Source organism: Megachile rotundata, chromosome 4 (genome assembly GCF_050947335.1).
Source record: "Megachile rotundata isolate GNS110a chromosome 4, iyMegRotu1, whole genome shotgun sequence".
Classification (NCBI taxonomy): Eukaryota; Metazoa; Arthropoda; class Insecta; order Hymenoptera; family Megachilidae; genus Megachile; species Megachile rotundata.
In genome coordinates this window covers 14682663-14703124 of record NC_134986.1, presented here as the reverse complement: position 1 = coordinate 14703124, position 20462 = coordinate 14682663, and the positions used below count along the sequence as shown (strand labels likewise).

Sequence of the window (20462 nt, the reverse complement as noted above, 5' to 3'; positions counted from 1 at the left end):
ATATTGTGCTACTGAAAATTACTTATTGGCGTAAACACTGCATTACATTACATGCTAAGTACTGTATTAGGTGACGCATTAAATAGTGGGTTATTTACCATTACATTAGGGGGCGTTTAAATTACTATTATAACACACTGTGGATATTGTGCAGTGTAGTATTTTTTTGAGCAGTATAGTGATTAAATACAGTTAGGTATAGTAACGCTTGTACTATAGTAGCTACATAATAACTATTATACTACGCAGGACAGAAACTACTATATTTTTTAATGTATTACTATATTTCGTGTGACAGTAATTACTATACCAATATAGTAACTATACTTCTTAGTTCTCTTTTCTACAACAGGAAGTGTGTATTACCGAGAAAATGATACTTTCGATCGTCAAGAATTAAGATAGTTAATGCATCATTTTAATTGAACATTTAATTACCTTATCGATCGGCGAATTACATCCGCTTTCCGTCTTTACGTAATCCCACTGACATTTAGATGGATGGTGAAACAATTGTTTATCTATTCATGGCTCGAATTAATGGAAATTAATCGCGAATTGTTCGTATGCGCACGATTCTTTGTTTCAAGATGATGGATCGGTAAATAATAAGCTCTGCAAAAGAGAAGTTTTCGTAAGAACAGGTTTCAAAGCGTCTTAAACCGACGCTACGATAGTCGTACGATAAAAAAGCACTCGTCTGCTCTTTACGGTCCGGTTTCAATACACGCGAATATTGTCTGTGTTTCGATTGTTATACCCCGCGGCCGATTTTAAGGTCATATCGTTAGGTAAATATCATTCGGCGAATATCGATCCGCGACATGCTTTTCAAATTATTTTCGTTCGGGTACGTTGACTTATTGTTTCAGAAAAGTCGCGATCGCGGACGAATAACAAGTTCTTAGTGTATCGGGACACAGTGTATTTGCCAAGCGAGCTGATAGAAAGTTATTTCACGGTTGTTGATCGACCGATTACATTGTTACATAGGAGGAATACTCGGTGTACTCGTTCCTGTGCAATTTACACGCGGATCTGCGCGTTATCCCTCGCGTTACAAGGATTTATGAATATTCTGTCATTATCAGACGAAATCGCATGCGAGTCAAGGATACAACACGTTGAAAATTATCCGTGCTGTAATTTTCACGATTATTTCGTTATACGATGATGGTAGCTGTACGATAAATTATTCGCGAGGCACACGTAAACCTATATTTCTATCGTAAATTGTGTAATGCAACGATAGTTGATATAAAATATTCCTGACAATAATTAGGTAATCAATATATTGTCTGACGCCATATATTATACAGCTCGATATTTAACACACTATTTCTTATGCAGTTTAGTATGGGGGCTTATATAGTATTTGGTCAGTGCATGATATAGTTTCTAGTATAGTAGTTCTAATATTTCTTGGTATAATAGTTGTTACTATACGTAGTGTGATAGTTTATATATTACCTTGTGCAATAGTTGACACTATATGTAGTATAGTAGTTATTATATTACTTAGTATAGTAGTTGTTATATTACATAATATAGTAGTTGGCACTATACTTAGCATAGTAGTTACCATATTACCTAGTATAGTAGTTGCAACTATACCTAGTATAATAGTTGCAACTATATCTACTACAATAGTTGCAACTATACCTAGTATAGTAGTCGCAACTATACTTACCATAATACTTGCAACTATACTTGGTATAGTAGTCGCAACTATACTTACCACAATAGTTGCAACTATACCTAGTATAGTAGTCGCAACTATACTTACCATAATAGTTGCAACTATACCTAGTATAGTAGTCGCAACTATATTTATCACAATAGTTGCAACTATACCTAGTATAGTAGTCGCAACTATACTTACCATAATAGTTGCAACTATACCTAGTATTGTAGTCGCAACTATACTTACCATAATAGTTGCAACTATACCTAGTATAGTAGTCGCAACTATACTTACCACAATAGTTGCAACTATACCTAGTATAGTAGTCGCAACTATACTTACCGTAATAGTTGCAACTATACCTAGTATAGTAGTCGCAACTATACTTACCACAATAGTTGCAACTATACCTAGTATAGTAGTCGCAACTATATCTGGTATAGTAGTTACTACATTACCTAGTATAGTAGTCACAACTATACCTGATATAGTAGTCGTAACTACATCTGGTATAGTAGTCGCAACTATATCCAGTATAGTAGCTATTATTATTCTTAGCATCATAATTCATATATTCCCTAGTATAGTAATTGGTACTATTGTATAGTAGCTATTCATAGTGTAATTCGTTGCCTACCATATGTATAGTAGTTGCTACTTGATCTCATTAATATAGTATATATGTATATTAATACTCATAATTATATTAGTACTCATAATTGGTACTCCAGTATAGTTAATGAATTATCCGGTATAATTGTTATGTTGTCTACTACGACCGCCACACAATTAAAACGATGCAAAATTACTTCGATACACGCTTCTCACGAACTTAAGTACCGCGCAGCCGCGATGATGTTGATTATCGTTTATGGTTTCAATTAACTTGTGCGTCAAATAGTTCATTATCGAACACGACGACGAGAATAGAAATTGTGTTTGACTCGTTGAATCTCGACGCAAGAAACAGCTACCTGTTGTTTGCGAGACCGAACATAATCTGTAAATAAACGTTATCAAGGAAGTAAGAACGGGATCAGGAAACTTCTTACTTAATGCACGCTTCGCAACATTTTGCCGAAGTCTCGCTTTATCAGTTCAGCGTTGTTTAAATGAACGAACGCCGCCGAGATTACAGGCTAAGCGATCTTAACTTTATTTGCTTTTACGAGCGGAATTTGGCGAAGTGATTTCCGCGGGAATCAAGGAAATTTTTCTTATCGAATATTGGGAAAAAATATTTCCGAACACGATCCTTGACAATAAAGTTAACTTGGTTAATCGACGAAAGATTCGCGGGAACCGAATTCCTGAATCACCAGGCTCCGGTACAATCCGACCTCGTTTCGCGAATTATCAATCACTTCCAGGAGTTGGACAACGTGTAAAGTACCCGGAGAGCACGTACGATCGCGTAGCTCTTTAAAAATGACACGTTACGCCAGTTTTCAGGAGATTAGCGAGAAACACGAGAGGAGGACATCCAGCAATTTAAAGTGTAATCGTTGTGCTGACACGAGCTCACCGGAAGTCGGTCTCGCGCCATGAACCACGTTCCATAATAACGAGAAACGACCGTGTACATACGCGGTCTCTTATCTCTTTTTGTTTTTACTTCCCGATCAAAGAAACCCGCTATGAATTAACCTGTTTATGTCTGGCTGGTATAGTAATTAATAGCTGGATACTGATTGATTCTATGTTATTGGTATAGTAATTAGTAGCTGGATACTGATTGCTTCTACGCTATTTAATTAGTACCTGGTTAATAATCAAGATAGTAATGATATTAGGTCATGGAGTTACATGCATAGAGTATGGTTGTGGCATAGTAGCAGTATAGTAATTACTACTCGTGGTGTAATAGCTCATACATTATCTACCATTGTAGTCGGTATATCTTCTAATATAACTGATACTGTATGTATAGTAGTTGATGCAATTTGTAGTATAATAGTTCATTTATTATCTAGTATAGTAGTTGCAATATCATCTGCAACAGTTGGTCTAGTAGTGATACTAGATACTGTGGTATAGTAGTGATACATTTTCTAGTATAGTAGACACTATATGTAGTATAGTAGTCACACAATAAAGTATAGTAATTCATATGCTACTGATAACAGTTGATACTTAATAATAGTATAACACTTAGTACATTATAGTGCAGTATAGTAGTGTAGTATAGTAATGTAACTCTAGTATATTATAGCATTAAGAAATATCAGTGCATTGTATTATAGTAACTATTACACTATTGCTACATTGTGGTAATTATAGTAATTGCTATTCTTCTACAAGTATTATATAGTATTACTATAACAAGTATCTACTATATAGTATTACTATAACATGTATGTACTATATAGTATTACTATAACATGTATGTACTATATAGTATTACTGTACCATGTATCTACTAGTATATAAATTACATTGTGGTAATTATAGTAATTTCTTCAACAAGTATTTTATAGTATTACTGTAACATGTATCTACTATATAGTATTACTATAACATGTATGTACTATATAGTATTACTATACCATGTATCTACTAGTATATAAATTACATTGTGGTAATTATAGTAATTTCTTCAACAAGTATTTTATAGTATTACTGTAACATATACACACTATATAGTATTACTATAACATGTATATAGTATATAGTATTACTATACCATGTATCTACTAGTATATCAATTATTTAGTAGTAAGTGAGCCACAAACCTGTCACACTTATTACTATAGTAGATAGCCTAACAATTATACTACAGTAGTACTAATCTAGAGCATACAGTGAAACAACACAGGACCATACAACGAGTGGTGATATAACAAGTGCCAATGTAAATCCAGCTTAAAAATTGTAATTACAATAGTAAAGATGTGATAACAATAGGTCGAGGAATTACCTACATGGAATAATTACTATCACCACGCGAATCAGAGTAAATTAATTCATAGCATGTAGTTGTGGTTAACAGTTCTCAATGACGTTGAGAACGTCATTGGGAATTGTTAATTAGCAACACGTAACGCGAATTCTATTACGTCTTGGACGATGCCGTAGACCCGTGTATTGTTCGTGTTTACCGGTGTCATTGTAAAATAACACGCGGACGTTCTTAGAAGAGGATGATTTCCTCTTACGTGATTTAGGTTCCCGAAGCAATATCCGTTTCGGATTCCACGCTTGACGAATGAATTAACGATCGTCATTGACGGACGATTTATTAATGCTAATCGAATTCCAGTTCTTGTTTGTTGCGGTTACTGAGCCGGTGTTACGACTAAATTTTAATAAACGCGACTACCGGGGAATTATTCAATATGAAAGGAGCAATTTGTCTTTGAAAATGATCCGACACTTGAGAATATTTTAGCACTCGATGGCCATGAAACTTGTAATTCGATAATCATTACATAATTCTTCGATCAAATTTTTTGAGCTTACTATTCGACTACGAATTATTTCAACAAAGAAATTTATCTCGATGGCCATGAAACTTGTAATTCGATAATTTTTACATAATCAATTGGTAAAATTTTTTGTGCTTACTATTTGACTACGAATTATTTCAACAAAGAAATTTATCTCGATGGCCATGAAACTTGTATTTCGATAATTTTTACATAATCAATTGGTAAAATTTTTTGAGCTTACTATTTGACTACGAATTATTTCAACAGAGAAATTTATCTCGATGGCCATGAAACTTGTATTTCGATAATTTTTACATAATCAATTGGTAAAATTTTTTGAGCTTACTATTTGACTACGAATTATTTCAACAAAGAAATTTATCTCGATGGCCATGAAACTTGTAATTCGATAATTTTTACATAATCAATTGGTAAAATTTTTTGAGCTTACTATTTGACTACGAATTATTTCAACAAAGAAATTTATCTCGATGGCCATGAAACTTGTAATTCGATAATTTTTACATAATCAATTGGTAAAATTTTTTGAGTTTACTATTTAACTATGAATTATCTCAACAGAGAAATTTATCTCCATAAATATTTATTAATATTGAAAAGGTCTTTATTTTTTTATCTAAAACGAATTTAATACTTGCGATAAAATTAATGAAGTTAGGAAAACGAGCGCGATCTCGTTGACGTATCAGTAGATATAGCCATGGCTGATCAGACACGTGTATCCTCTTCATTTTCAGTGATACGACTGTATCATCAGTCTGACGTATACATAAATTCTACAATACATTTTGATAAGCTCTTCGTTATACGCAAAATATGTATTTCCACAAAAGAGTAGTCCATCAAGATGACGTTATTAAATGATTCACGTGTACATTTGATAAACGAGGATGTTTCTAATCCGTATTATCGCAGTCTTAATTATGACTAAGTCTTTCAATAAAATGTTTCGTCAAACGACTAAGAAGAGTAGACTACGGTAGCAAAGTTCATCGTCGATCTCTCGAAACTACTGATACGTTGTAATCGGTACCGATTCGCGTACAATAAACCGAGCGAAACATAATCAGCCGAACATCTGCCTGTCTGTCGGTACATGATCGTCGCGATAAAAAGGCAAGCAACTTGAAATCTGCCGAGGAACCCATCAATCGATCGTTGTAAACGGAAAATCCCATTAGAACTCGGCGAGCGATCGCGAACACGCTCTGGCGACCAGCTGCGAGCGCAGAAATATGTATTTCTGTTTATGAGCTCAGGAATACCAGGGTTCGACGTGTTTGCGAATTGCGAATAATATGCCGTATGCAAACAACGAATAATTTTTTATCGAAATACTGATTTTTATGGATGATCGTCGATAGGTAGTAGCGTTCGATTGTATGTAATTCTACGCGATTTAAGTTTGTTTGATTCATTTTGGTGATGTTAAGTTTGTGGAGGTTCAATTTTAGGAGATTCATTTTTACGTTATTGAGTTCGATGCGATTCAAGTTCGAATGATTCAATGCGGTGAGATTTAATTTTACAAGATTCAATTCGGTGCGATTCCATTCCATATCATTCAATTTCACAAGATTCAATTCGGCGCGATTCAATTCCACGTTATTCAATTTTGCCGAGATTCGATTCCACGTCATTCAGTTCCGCGCGGTTCAATTCCACACGATTCAATTCCACAAGATTCAATTTGGCGCGATTGAATTCCACATGATTCAATTCGGTGCGATTCAATTCCACGTTATTCAATTTTGCCGCGATTCAATTCCACATCATTCGTTGCCGCGCAGTTCAATTCCACACGATTCAATTCGGCGCGATTCAATTCCACAAGATTCAATTTGGCGCGATTGAATTCCACATGATTCAATTCGGTGCGATTGAATTCCATATCATTCAATTCCACCTGGTTCAATTCCACAAGATTCAATTCGGCGCGATTCAATTCCACGTTATTCAATTTTGCCGCGATTCGATTCCACATCATTCGTTGCCGCGCAGTTCAATTCCACACGATTCAATTCGGAGCGATTCAATTCCACAAGATTCAATTCGGCGCGATACAGTTCTACATCATTCAATTCGACAAAATTGAATTGCCTGTGGCTTAGTCCGAAGAGATTCAATTCCACATAATTCAATGTGGTGCCATTCAATTCTACATTATTTAATTCAACCCAATTTAATTGCCTGGGGCTTACTCCGATGCGATTCAATTCTACATTATTCAATTCGGCGGGATTCGATTCTACATCATTCAATTCGACATTATTCAATTCGATAAAATTGAATTGCCTGTGGCTTAGTCCGAAGAGATTCAATTCCACATAATTCAATGTGGTGCCATTCAATTCTACATTATTATATTCTACATTATTTAATTCAACCCAATTTAATTGCCTACGGCTTAGTCCGATGCGATTCAATTCTACGGGATTCAATTCTGCGTTATTCAATTCTACATTATTCAATTCGACACAATTTAATTGCCTGTGGCTTAGTCCAATGCGATTCAATTCCACATGGTTCAATTTCGTGCCATTCAATTCTACATCATTCAATTCCACATTGTTCAGTTCTACACAATTTAAATGCCTGTGGTTTAGACCGATACAATTCCATTCAAAATGATTCGGTTCTACACGGTCCAGTTTGGTGCGATTCAATTTTACATCATTCAATTCTACTCGATTTTCATTGATCATTCAATTCCATAATGTTTAATTTGACTGAATTCAATATCGATGTCATTCGGTTCAAAATAATTCTGACACGATTCTATTTATACGTACAATACAAATCAATTAATTGGAAAATATAATTGAAGCTATTTACACTGTTTAATTCGTGCATGACGGACACTTCTCTCCGCGATTACGTGTGTACGAGTGTCGTAACAATATTCACGTCGAAGAATAGTAAAATCCCCAATTGATCATCAATGTCGTTTAACAATCGATTGATTCGTCAGAGATTTGCCTATTCAATCGAGATATTAATATCGAGTGAAATAGTTCGTCTACGATACGTGATTTTCTATCCTTGAATCATTTGATGCGGTTATTCCTTTCAGAAATACGATTCGAGATAAAACCTTGGGACTCGTATGACAATTAAAGACAAATGGACTTTATTTTAATAAATTTTATTTTATTTTCTATGAAATTCAATTCAATGCAGTTCTGGTCTGTAAAATTCAATTCTGTGAAATTCAATTCTATGAAATTCAATTCTATGAGGTTCAGTTCTATGAGGTTCAATTCTAGGAAATTCAATTCTATGAGGTTCAGTTCTATGAAATTTAATTCTATGAGATTCAATTCTATGAAATTCAATTCTATGAGGTTCAGTTCTATGAGGTTCAATTCTAGGAAATTCAATTCTATGAGGTTCAGTTCTATGAAATTTAATTCTATGAGATTCAATTCTATGAGGTTCAATTCTATGAAATTGAATTCTATGAGGTTCAATTCTATGAGGTTCAATTCTATGAGATTCAATTCTATGAGATTCAATTCTATGAGGTTCAGTTCTATGAGATTCAATTCTATGAGGTTCAGTTCTATGAGATTCAATTCTACGAGGCTCAATTCTGTGAGGTTCAGTTCTATAAGATTCAATTCTATGAGATTCAATTCTACGAGGCTCAATTCTATGAGGTTCAGTTCTATAAGATTCAATTCTATAAGATTCAATTCTATGAGGCTCAATTCTACGAAATTCAATTCTATGAGATTCAATTCGATGAAATTCATTTCTATGAGATTCAATTCTATGAAATTCAATTTCATGAAATTCAATTCTATGAGATTCAATTTTATGAAATTCAATTCTGCGAAATTCAATTAAATCTTCGATACAACTCAATTCCTTTTCACTGCAATTCAATTTCACGTTCTACAATATCCTTCAATTCCGGAAAGTCAAATATCGTACCACGAATGACCCAGATAGCCCTCAAAGCTTAAAAAACTTCTGTAGGATACTTGTTTTTGCAATATAAGTGTAACATAAAACCAATAGGATAAACTCGTCTATTAAACATTGCGTTTATCAAGAGTTTCAATCGACATTGCGCTAACTTTTTTGAAAAACATTCTGTTGATGTCGGATTTCGACACGTTTCGCGCGATAACAATTTCGGCGATCCTTTATTCGCGATAATGGGCCGAATAATCTCTTAGGAAAACGAGGTTTGTTTGCGTATTAAATTTCGAAGCACGTTTCGCATTGCAAGTACAAGTAATTTGAGCAGCCTGTTTTTTTCTTCGTATTCCATTATTTCAACAAAATATCATAGGAATAAGCGGAAAGTTATGCAGACTTTGTCTCGGTTCGATCTGTGTTTAAATTCTTTTCTCTTGTCACGTACCGATGCGTGTTATCGTCGATCCGCGCGACGGTGTATCATCCGTGATGAATTATCGCCGGCTGAAAAATTCGCAACGATTTTACGACTTGTTTTCTTATTATAAATCTAATACCGGAAAACACAGATTGTTGATTGTTATCGATGAACGGCGCCATGCATTATCATGGACAGAAGATTCATTCGATGTGTCCAGTTTGGAGACACAACCTGTTTAGAACCGTGCAAACGCGCAATAACTAAATTGAAGAAGATAACAGAATTTACATAGTAACTGCTATTAATTGGATTTCATTTTTTGAAGCTTTCAAACTTTTCAAATTAATTTTAGGATATCATTGAAAAAGTTATATGACTGGATTGAGGATTTTTGTTTTAACATATCTTTTAATTTATTCTTCATGATTTTTTGTTGACGATATCAATTTTTTTTGCAGGATGCTCTGGACACTAAAAAGTGGGTCGACTCGTCTAGGAATAACCAAGCTAGGTACGATATCCAAATTATCATCTATATTAATTATAAAGCAGTACAGTATTTGCAAAAATATTATATATATTGATTACAATTACTTTTGGAACAGCTATGATCCATCACAGAAGAAGACCAGCATCTATGTCATGGAAATGGAAGAGAAGAAGAAGAGCGTGCAGGAATTCCAAGACGATTATGACCCCTACGACCATAGAGTAGTAACACATCCAACAACGTGAGTGAATGTATACTTCAACTTTAATTTTTCAAGAATGGATCGATATACATTTAACCTCCAACTTCGATTTCTTTCAACATTTTTTTTTTTTGATATTCCATATCTACTCCTTACATGAAATTAACTTTGAGTCGAACGAATAGTGAAGAAGCATTAGACGTTCTCTCCGTTCGAGTGTTACAATGCTACAGTTTGATCGCGCGAATAGCGGAAAAACCGCGTAGAACACGGTAGAATGAAAATGTAAATCGATACATTCGGTCGCTTAATGCAATCACGAACATTTGCATAATGATGGACGCAGCACGCATGCGAAACGATGTTTCGTTTATTCCGACCGCGTTCCTCTGGATACAAATTACCGTGTAATTTGTTGCGGCGATTAGTCGTGAAGCGGAAGAATAAGATTGCATCCTCGAAGAAACCGCTACGAATTGTCTATTAAACGCGTGTTAAATATTGTTCCTATGCTCGTCGAACTTGAAACTCTGCATTATTGTTGCCGTTTCGCGTTATCTTTGCTTATCATGTCCTCGTAACTTATGATTTACGAAACTAGTAAAAGAGAAAATTCACATAGTAGACTTTTATATCACCATTCTAGATATAAGCAGATCCCTCGTTACGTGTTCCTGTCATTACCTCGTGATATATTACCGTTTGTACAGCTGGCTTTTCTCATATTGTCGAGTACAGTATTATCGTAAGCAGTGTTATTGACTTTTATATTGTGGCGCGTTATATCGCTACGCGGATTATTACTATGCGCTATATCGCCGTCGCGCTATATCGCCGTTTGTTGTATTACCACGCGCAGTAATTTTTATTTGTCATATCGCTACGAGTAGTACTACTATGCGTTATATCGCCGCGCGCGGTATATCGCCACGCGCAGTAATACTACGCGTTATATCGCCGCGCGAGTTGTACCGCCACGCGTAGTACTATTACGCGTTATATCGCCGCGCGCGCTATATCGCCACGCGCAGTACTACTACGCGTTATATCGCCATGCGCAGTACTACTACGCGTTGTATCGCCGCGCGCGCTATATCGCCACGCGTAGTACTACTACGCGTTATATCGCCATGCGCGGTACTACTACGCGTTGTATCGCCGCGCGCGCTATATCGCCACGCGTAGTACTACTACGCGTTATATCGCCATGCTCGGTACTACTACGCGTTGTATCGCCGCGCGCGCTATATAGCCACGCGTAGTACTACTACGCGTTATATCGCCATGCGCGGTACTACTACGCGTTGTATCGCCGCGCGCGCTATATCGCCACGCGCGCTATATTGCCATGCGCAGTACTACTACGTGTTGTATCGCCGCGCGCGCTATATCGCCACGCGCAGTACTACTACGCGTTATATCGCCGCGCACGCTATATCGCCACGCGCAGTACTACTACGCGTTAACCGCCGCGCGCGCTATATCGCCACGCGCAGTACTACTACGCGTTAATCGCCGCGCGTGCTGTATCACCACGCGTAGTATTACTAAGCGTTATATCGCCGTTTACTATATTACCACGCGCAGTTAATTATAGTTTGTTATATCGCCGCGCGCTATATTGCCACGCGCATTATCACTACGCGTTATATCGTCGCGTGCTGTATTGCCACGCGTTATATTGCCGTTCACTATACTACCACGCGCAGTACTGTTATGCATTATATCGCCGCGCGTTATTTCGCCCTCGTGTTACATCGCCGTTCGCTGTATTACCACGCGCAGTATTACTACACGTTATATAGCCTCGCACTATATTGCCACGAACAATAGTACCACTCGTTATATCGCCATGCGCTGTATTACATGTTATATTTCAATATATAGTCTTACCATATATTTTGCCACGTGTAGTCTACACGGAGAGTTACCACATATCTCGCACTATATTGCCGCGCACTGTAAACTCAATCCTCTACATTAAAGATTACAGTAATAAACAATAGACTGAATTAATTGGAAAGTTTGAATTACGTAATACAAATGTATATCATGGATGATCGAAGTGTGATGTAATTCAATTAGCACAATCCCTTATCTGTAAATGTGATTACAATTTCAGGTTCGCGGAGACGTTGCTCCATTTGCTAAAAGGCAGTTTAGGAACTGGAATTCTCGCGATGCCGAGTGCTTTCCATAATTCTGGATATGCAGTTGGTACAGTAGCGACAATAATTATTGGCATGTTCTGTACTTACTGCATGCGAATACTCGTCAATTCGGAATACGAGTTGTGTAAAAGGAAGAAGGTACCATCGTTGTCGTATCATGGCACTGCCGAGGCTGCGCTGTCGGTTGGTCCTGTACCCTTGAGGCGATTTGCTAAACCATCAATGTGAGTATTTCTGTGCTACATATGTATACGTATATGTATAGCGATCAACGGGGCGGAATGGAACCGTTGAACGTGTACAAAAATAACGGACAATTACATTTTGATATATTTCATTCCTTGGTTCATGCGGTCACTGTTTAATTTAGAAACGGAACAACCACTGTTACCGATTCGCGATAAGAGAACTGCTATTACTTTTGCATAATGGAACTTTGCAATTATCATTTTGCTTACGGTACGTATTAGAGTATCTTCCTCGAATAGACACCGATGCGCTATTTTAAAAATATGCCCGGAGTTATGTATTCCGGATCGGTTATCGCGAATTGACGACTTAACAGTTTATCGACATTCTTGTCAAGGAACCTTTTTATCATTAAACTCAATATTTCCTACTTTTCGCTCGACGTTGCACAATTTGCAAACACCTTGAAAACTTTCTGTGAAGTTAACTCGAGCAAACAGAAATCTTAACACGGAATCTGTCTTATTTACAGCCACGTGATAAACGTATTCCTATTGGTGTACCAGCTAGGAACTTGCTGCGTCTACACCGTGTTCATTGGCACGAATTTGGACAAGGTTAGTGCAGATCACTTTCTTAACTATTCTATGATTACAAATTATTATATGTAAGATTATAGAGATATCAAAATCTAGGGATATTAAGATATAGGGTAGGTAGTATAGAGATATTTGGGATCTAGGGAATTTCGGGATCCAAGGATATTTGGTATTTATGGATATTTGGGATCTAGGGAATTTCCGGATCCAAGGATATTTTTCATCTATGGATATTTGGGATCTATGGAATTTCGGGGTCTAGGGAATTGGGGTATCTAGGGGATTTGGGGATCTATGGAATTTCGGAATCTAGAGAGATTTGGATATAGGGAGATTGGGAACTAGGGAGATTGGGAACTAGGGAGATTGGGAACTAGGGAGATTGGGAACTAGGGAGATTGGGAACTAGGGAGATTGGGAACTAGGGAGATTGGGATCTAGAGAGATTGGGAACTAGGGAGTTTGGGAACTAGGGAGTTTGGAAGCTAGAGAGATTGGGAACTAGGGAGTTTGGAAACTAGAGAGATTGGGAACTAGAGAGATTGGGAGCTAGGGAGATTGGGAATTAGGGAGATTGGGAACTAGAGAGATTGGGAACTAGGAAGTTTGGAAAGTAGAGAGATTGGGAACTAGGGAGATTGGGAACTAGGGAGATTGGGAACTAGGGAGATTGGGAACTAGGGAGTTTGGAAAGTAGAGAGATTGGGAACTAGGGAGTTTGGAAACTAGAGATATTGGGAATTAGGGAGATTGGGAACTAGGGAGTTTGGAAAGTAGAGAGATTGGAAACTAGGGAGTTTGGAAACTAGAGAGATTGGGAATTAGAGAGATTGGGAATTAGAGAGATTGGGAATTAGGGAGTTTGGAAACTAGAGAGATTGAAAACTAGGGTGCTTGGAAACTAGAGAGATTGGGAACTAGGGAGTTTGGAAACTAGAGAGATTGGGAATTAGAGAGATTGGGAATTAGGGAGTTTGGAAACTAGAGAGATTGGGAACTAGGGAGTTTGGAAACTAGAGAGATTGGGAATTAGGGAGATTGGGAACTAGGGAGTTTGGAAAGTAGAGAGATTGGAAACTAGGGAGTTTGGAAACTAGAGAGATTGGGAATTAGAGAGATTGGGAATTAGAGAGATTGGGAATTAGGGAGTTTGGAAACTAGGGAGATTGGAAACTAGGGTGCTTGGAAACTAGAGAGATTGGGAACTAGGGTGTTTGGAAACTAGAGAGATTGGGAATTAGAGAGATTGGGAATTAGGGAGTTTGGAAACTAGAGAGATTGGGAACTAGGGAGTTTGGAAACTAGAGAGATTGGGAACTAGGGAGTTTGGAAACTAGAGGGATTGGGAACTAGGGAGTTTGGAAACTAGAGAGATTGGAATCTAGCAAGATTAGGATCTAGGGCTTTCGGGGTCTAGGTTTATCGGGATCTAGAGAAATTGGGATATAGGATACAGGGTATAGGGATATCGGTATCTAGGAACATTGCCATATAGATTATTGGACCATAAAGATTCCCAGAGTTAGTGATTGTGGAATTTGGAATCTAAAACTATAGGGATCCCCCGGTATAAAGATGTTATATAACATATGATTCTACCTATACAATATAGAAACTTGAAAACATATATCTGGGGATGTAGAAATCTAGTTACATATTATAACATTTTCGGTATCCCAGATCGTTCGACCCCTTGAAACCAATTCACATCGACAACTCGAAGAAACATTAATATTTCACTAATTTCTCTGAATCCCAATATTGGCTCTCCTTCCTCTAGTACTCTAGTTTTTCTTGTAGCTACGATCGCGTCGAAGTGACTCAGAGATTTCGCTGCTCCTGTTACTCCGTCGTCGATCCAGCTTTTACCGCAAAGAAATACCCACTCGATCGGCGCGGCTAGACCAGTGTGGGCAGAAAGAAAAAGGAGCATGTAGGTCAGGGAAACACAGCGTAAGGAATAAACGATTAGACTAGTCGGCATTTAGAGATTGTAACGAGCTAAGTACGTAGCTCGAGTCAAGGTGATAATCGACGCGTTACACAGGGCCGGGTTCGTTGACATTTCTCGAGGGAAGGATTCGTCTTTCCTCCTTTTGCGCTCGTTCGCGAGGACAACGATTGACGTCATCGCCGGAAAGTTCACCGTGACGAGTTGACCGTGAGCGCTAGTTAAACTAAACGCTTCCTTGATGTTCAGTTTCAATTTCGCTGCATATTTTCATGCGATTATGGACAGGGTTTATGGCCTGAACGTGACTCAGTGATCTTGAACGATACATATGGGGGAGTCTTATCATTTTTATTCGAGCGTGCGCAGACTTCTCTTTGTTCGTCGAAGGTCGAGGGATTTCGAGGGTTGAAGGTTGATCGTGGTCAAATTCGAAACGAACGTTTCTAATTTGGAAGATGAACTTGAAGGATGATGAACTAGACGATCTTGAACTATTTTGACAAAAACGTCTAAGAGAATTTGGAAAATCAGTAAACCTAGAGCTACTTTGTAGTAGTCGTGAAATTTTGAACAAGTTGTGAATAAACCGTTGGACATTTCGCTCTTTCCATATATTGCCTTAGGTGGTCAAAACAGTGAACAACGGAAAATCGTATAAATATTTCCCCCTACCCTAACTGTGTAATATTTTTGGAATTCATCGCTCATCGTCTGAAGATCCGCAGGTACGTGGATCGGAAGAACTCGTCTGACTTGTCATAAATCACTCAAAAAGGTCGGCTTGATTCCTATTTTGCCTGAATGTTCGTAAACCGGCTGCATCGTATGAAACATATTCCCCTCACGCAACAGAACGAAATGAAAATTCAAATCACTCGTTTGGTTAATATGTCGAGGTTCATTAGCCTCGTTCGAGACTCGTGATGAATCAAAATTTTCAGATTGCACGACGCGTCTTCGTATTTCTTAATACGCTGTAATCGCATGGAAAGTATCCAACTTGTAATTAATAGTTGGATACTTCAGTAGAAATCGTGGAAACATTTCAACTTTGTCCTTCACGAATGGGATTTGGGGAGATTGGGAACTAGGGAGATTGGGATTTGGGGAGATTGGGATTTGGGGAGATTGGGATTTGGGGAGATTGGGATTTGGGGAGATTGGGATTTGGGGAGATTGGGATTTGGGGAGATTGGGAACTAGGGAGATTGGGAACTAGGGAGATTGGGATTTGGGGAGATTGGGATTTGGGGAGATTGGGATTTGGGGAGATTGGGATTTGGGGAGATTGGGATTTGGGGAGATTGGGATTTGGGGAGATTGGGATTTGGGGAGATTGGGAACTAGGGAGATTGGGATTTGGGGAGATTGGGATTTGGGGAGATTGGGATTTGGGGAGATTGGGATTTGGGGAGATTGGGAACTAGGGAGATTGGGAACTAGGGAGATTGGGATTTGGGGAGATTGGGATTTGGGGAGATTGGGATTTGGGGAGATTGGGAACTAGGGAGATTGGGAACTAGGGAGATTGGGAACTAGGGAGATTGGGAACTAGGGAGATTGGGAACTAGGGAGATTGGGAACTAGAGAGATTGGGAACTTGGGAGTGTGGAAACTAAAGAGATTGGAAACTAGGGTGTTTGGAAACTAGAGAGATTGGGAACTAGGGAGCTTGGAAACTAGAGAGATTGGGAACTAAGAAGATTGGGATCTAGGGAATTTTGGAACTAAGGAATTTGGGGTCTAGAGAAATTGAAGACTAGGGAATTCGATAACTAGGAAATTCGATAACTAGGAAATTAGGAAATTAAAAAATTTTTGAATGACCGAAATTAAAATATCCCTATGCTCGTTCATTCCGTTACATTCGCAAAAGTATAATATAAATTTTCTTAAAAATTGAAATCTTACAAATTTTATAAATATGAACGAGCCTTAATTCGCTATTTCACGGTAGCTCGAGACTGGCCGCAGTATTCAGGTTTTCACGAGCGGTGCGTTCGTTGCATCCACATTCTACACGCTCGTCGTAATAACAGGTGTCGTAACTATCCGCTAACTATCTATTACATTGCGTAGTAACGCGTTCCACGGGTTGGCTAAACCAACGTCCGAACCACGCTCCTCTTCTTTCGACGTTTCAGAAAACGAGCCGGCCAACGGAATTTTACATGGTAAATTAACCATCCACGTATCGCTCGTTACAACCGTATACCTATCAATTACGAAACATTCGCGGACCTGTCGGTTAAATATCAGTAATAAGATCGCTGCGATATTTTATTTTACCTGTACACGGTTTAAATCGTAGGTTTACTCGCTGGCGGTTGAAACTGGGTCTGTTAAATACGCACGATCGTGTATTCTATTGCAAAGAACACTACGATCGCATACGAGGTTATAGATTTCGGTTTCTTTCTTGTCTGTGAAGTATCGATACTTGCATTTTCATGAGTGTATAATAAATTGTTTTTGAAATTTGTATAACTATAACAATTTGCTATAACAATTTGAATAACCTAGGAATTTTCATTATTATAATTTATGATGTACAATCTTAGTGTTCCTGCATTCAACATCCTTAGATCCAATGACTCTAAATTGCTATATTTTTAGATTCCAATTTTTTGCACCAAAATGACCCTAGATCTTAATATTCCTAGATCTCAATCTCCCTAGTTCCTAATCTCCCTAGTTCCCAATCTCGCTAGTTCCCAATCTCCCTAATTCCCAATCTCCCTAGTTCCCAATCTCCCAAGTTCCCAATCTCCCTAGTCCCCAATCTCCCTAGTTCCCAATCTCTTCAGTTCCCAATCTCTCCAGTTCCCAATCTCCCTAGTTCCCAATCTCCCTAGTTCCCAATCTCCCTAGTCCCCAATCTCCCTAGTTTCCAATCTCTCTAGTTTCCAATCTCTCCAGTCCCCAATCTCCCTAGTTCCCAATCTCTCCAGTTCCCAATCTCTCCAGTTCCCAATCTCCCTAGTTCCCAATCTCCCTAGTTCCCAATCTCTCCAGTTCCCAATCTCCCTAGTTCCCAATCTCCCTAGTCCCCAATCTCCCTAGTTCCCAATCTCTCCAGTTCCCAATCTCCCTAGTTCCCAATCTCCCTAATCCCCAATCTCCCTAGTTCCCAATCTCCCTAGTTCCCAATCTCCCTAGTCCCCAATCTCCCTAGTTTCCAATCTCTCTAGTTTCCAATCTCTCCAGTCCCCAATCTCCCTAGTTCCCAATCTCTCCAGTTCCCAATCTCTCCAGTTCCCAATCTCCCTAGTTCCCAATCTCCCTAGTTCCCAATCTCTCCAGTTCCCAATCTCCCTAGTTCCCAATCTCCCTAGTTCCCAATCTCCCTAGTCCCCAATCTCCCTAGTTCCCAATCTCTCCAGTTCCCAATCTCCCTAGTTCCCAATCTCCCTAATCCCCAATCTCCCTAGTTCCCAATCTCCCTAGATCCCAATCTCCCTAGATCCCAATCTCCCTAGATCCCAATCTCCCTAGATCCCAATCTCCCTAGATCCCAATCTCCCTAGTTTCCAATTTGTTTGTACTCCAAATTCTCTAATTCCTAAATTCCCCGGTCCCCAAATTTCCTAGTCCTCAAATTCTCCAGTTTCTAACCTTCTAAATCCCCAAATGTGAGAATCGTGTGGTTCCGAAATTTTGTTCACCATTTAGTGTTCCTCAGATGTGAACGCATCTTTAGTATCTTCATTCGTGGAACCTACTTTTAAAAGAACAGATAACCATGAACTATGACTCGAGTGATTTAGTGGGATAAATTAAGGTTTCTTTTTATGATCTCAAGATTGTAGAATGACATTCGTTAAACGGGTCTATTCGATCGGTGAAAGTGAGAACTAAAGTACGCAGTAGCGGAATAGTATCGCAGCAAGAATGTCGACCCGCTGGTATTGAAACAGAAGTATAAAAAAAGATATTGCTGAAACGTTGCGCATATTTAACGTGATTTCACGCTATCGAAATTTTTAATTAGCTACTTTGCAGAATCATGAATTATATATAATGTTTATTTAAAGACGAGGGAAGTTATTATCAGAACGGTGAAACATGTAACAGTTGTTGAAAGTATACATTGCAATACAGACCGGAAGTACCGGATTGCACAAAATTAATACAGTGTAACATTTCGATCTGTTGCGTAAGTTGCGTGCTTACCGATCGGAATCGGTTCACTCTGGTTCGTACAGGAAACAAGGTATAGTTTTCGATCTAACCAGAGTACTTAAAGGGGTTCGGTCACTTTTCTAGCGTCGAAACGTGTCCGTTCCTTTGCTGGTCATATTAAACCGGTTCGCTGTTAATCTGTGATCAAGAAAATTCATGACCAATTGTTCTCCCTTGTCTGAATCATTCTTTGAATTAAGTTAAAAGAGCGTGGAACAAAAATATAGAACAGTCATGTAGAACGAAGGATTACTATGTGATCGTGTAGCGGACAAATGTAGCATTGATTGTTAAAGTTTTTGAGAGAAGTTGCTTTCGAGCAATGAGTTAAATTAATCGTGTTTGCTTGCCGGAGAGGTCGGTCAGTTCTAGCATGCACGGTCATGTTTCTTCCACCGAGTGCCCTTGTAATTTCAATGAAGGTGTATTGCCTCCTTTTATCGTACATCCTGGATTCAGCCAGGAATCGAGAACGATTTATCATGGTCAATGAGAAAAAGACCAAAAATGTACGTCTGAAGGTGGTCGAGATTGCGCAGGTAGCAATTTCTGTGTATCTGTAATTGCCTCGATGGTTGGCGTTTTCGCAAAAAGTAGCGATTTCACATAGTGTTTGAGTTCGAACAAAAGGAGATTTCAAGATCCAACGAGTAACGAAATCGAGAGTGAATCAGTTATACTTTACAATGTTGTTGGGCATATGATTGAGTTAAATTGCGTCCACTCGTGAAACGTAGTACTACGTTGGTGATTTTGTTACTATGTGATCGTATTACTACGTTCGCAATTCAAATACGGTGGTCGGACGCGTGGGTTTATCGTGTTATGTATTGGATTACACGCAGTATTATTTTCTTACGATTAGTTTGCCGTGTCATTATGTCTACGGTAGTAATACCGTTAGATTAACTGTAGAAATTTCATTATTCAGTATTTATTTACTACTCGTATTTCGGTAATTATCACTCACTATTTACTGCTGATTTATTTATTTATTTATTTGTATTTACTTATACTACTCACTATTCACTCTATTCACTCTACTCAGTCGACTCACTACTACTCACTCTACTCAGTCGACTCACTGCCACTCACTACTACTCGTTACCACTCACTACTGTTCACTACTGTTCACTACTACTCACTATTTACTTTACTCACTCTACTCAGTCGATTCACTACTACTCACTATTC

General features: G+C 38.2%; 1 protein-coding gene across 2 annotated transcripts in view; it reads left to right on the top strand.

Moving 5' to 3' along the window:
• Positions 1-20462, top strand: part of LOC100879240 (proton-coupled amino acid transporter-like protein acs) — a 30509-nt gene that overhangs the window by 4326 nt on the left and 5721 nt on the right. For both annotated transcript variants that reach the window (XM_003706084.3, XM_012291950.2), the window contains exons 2-5: positions 9940-9992; positions 10087-10212; positions 12296-12568; positions 13066-13150. In XM_003706084.3, the coding sequence (XP_003706132.2) occupies positions 9940-9992; positions 10087-10212; positions 12296-12568; positions 13066-13150 (537 nt within the window). The remainder of the gene's footprint in view (positions 1-9939; positions 9993-10086; positions 10213-12295; positions 12569-13065; positions 13151-20462) is intronic.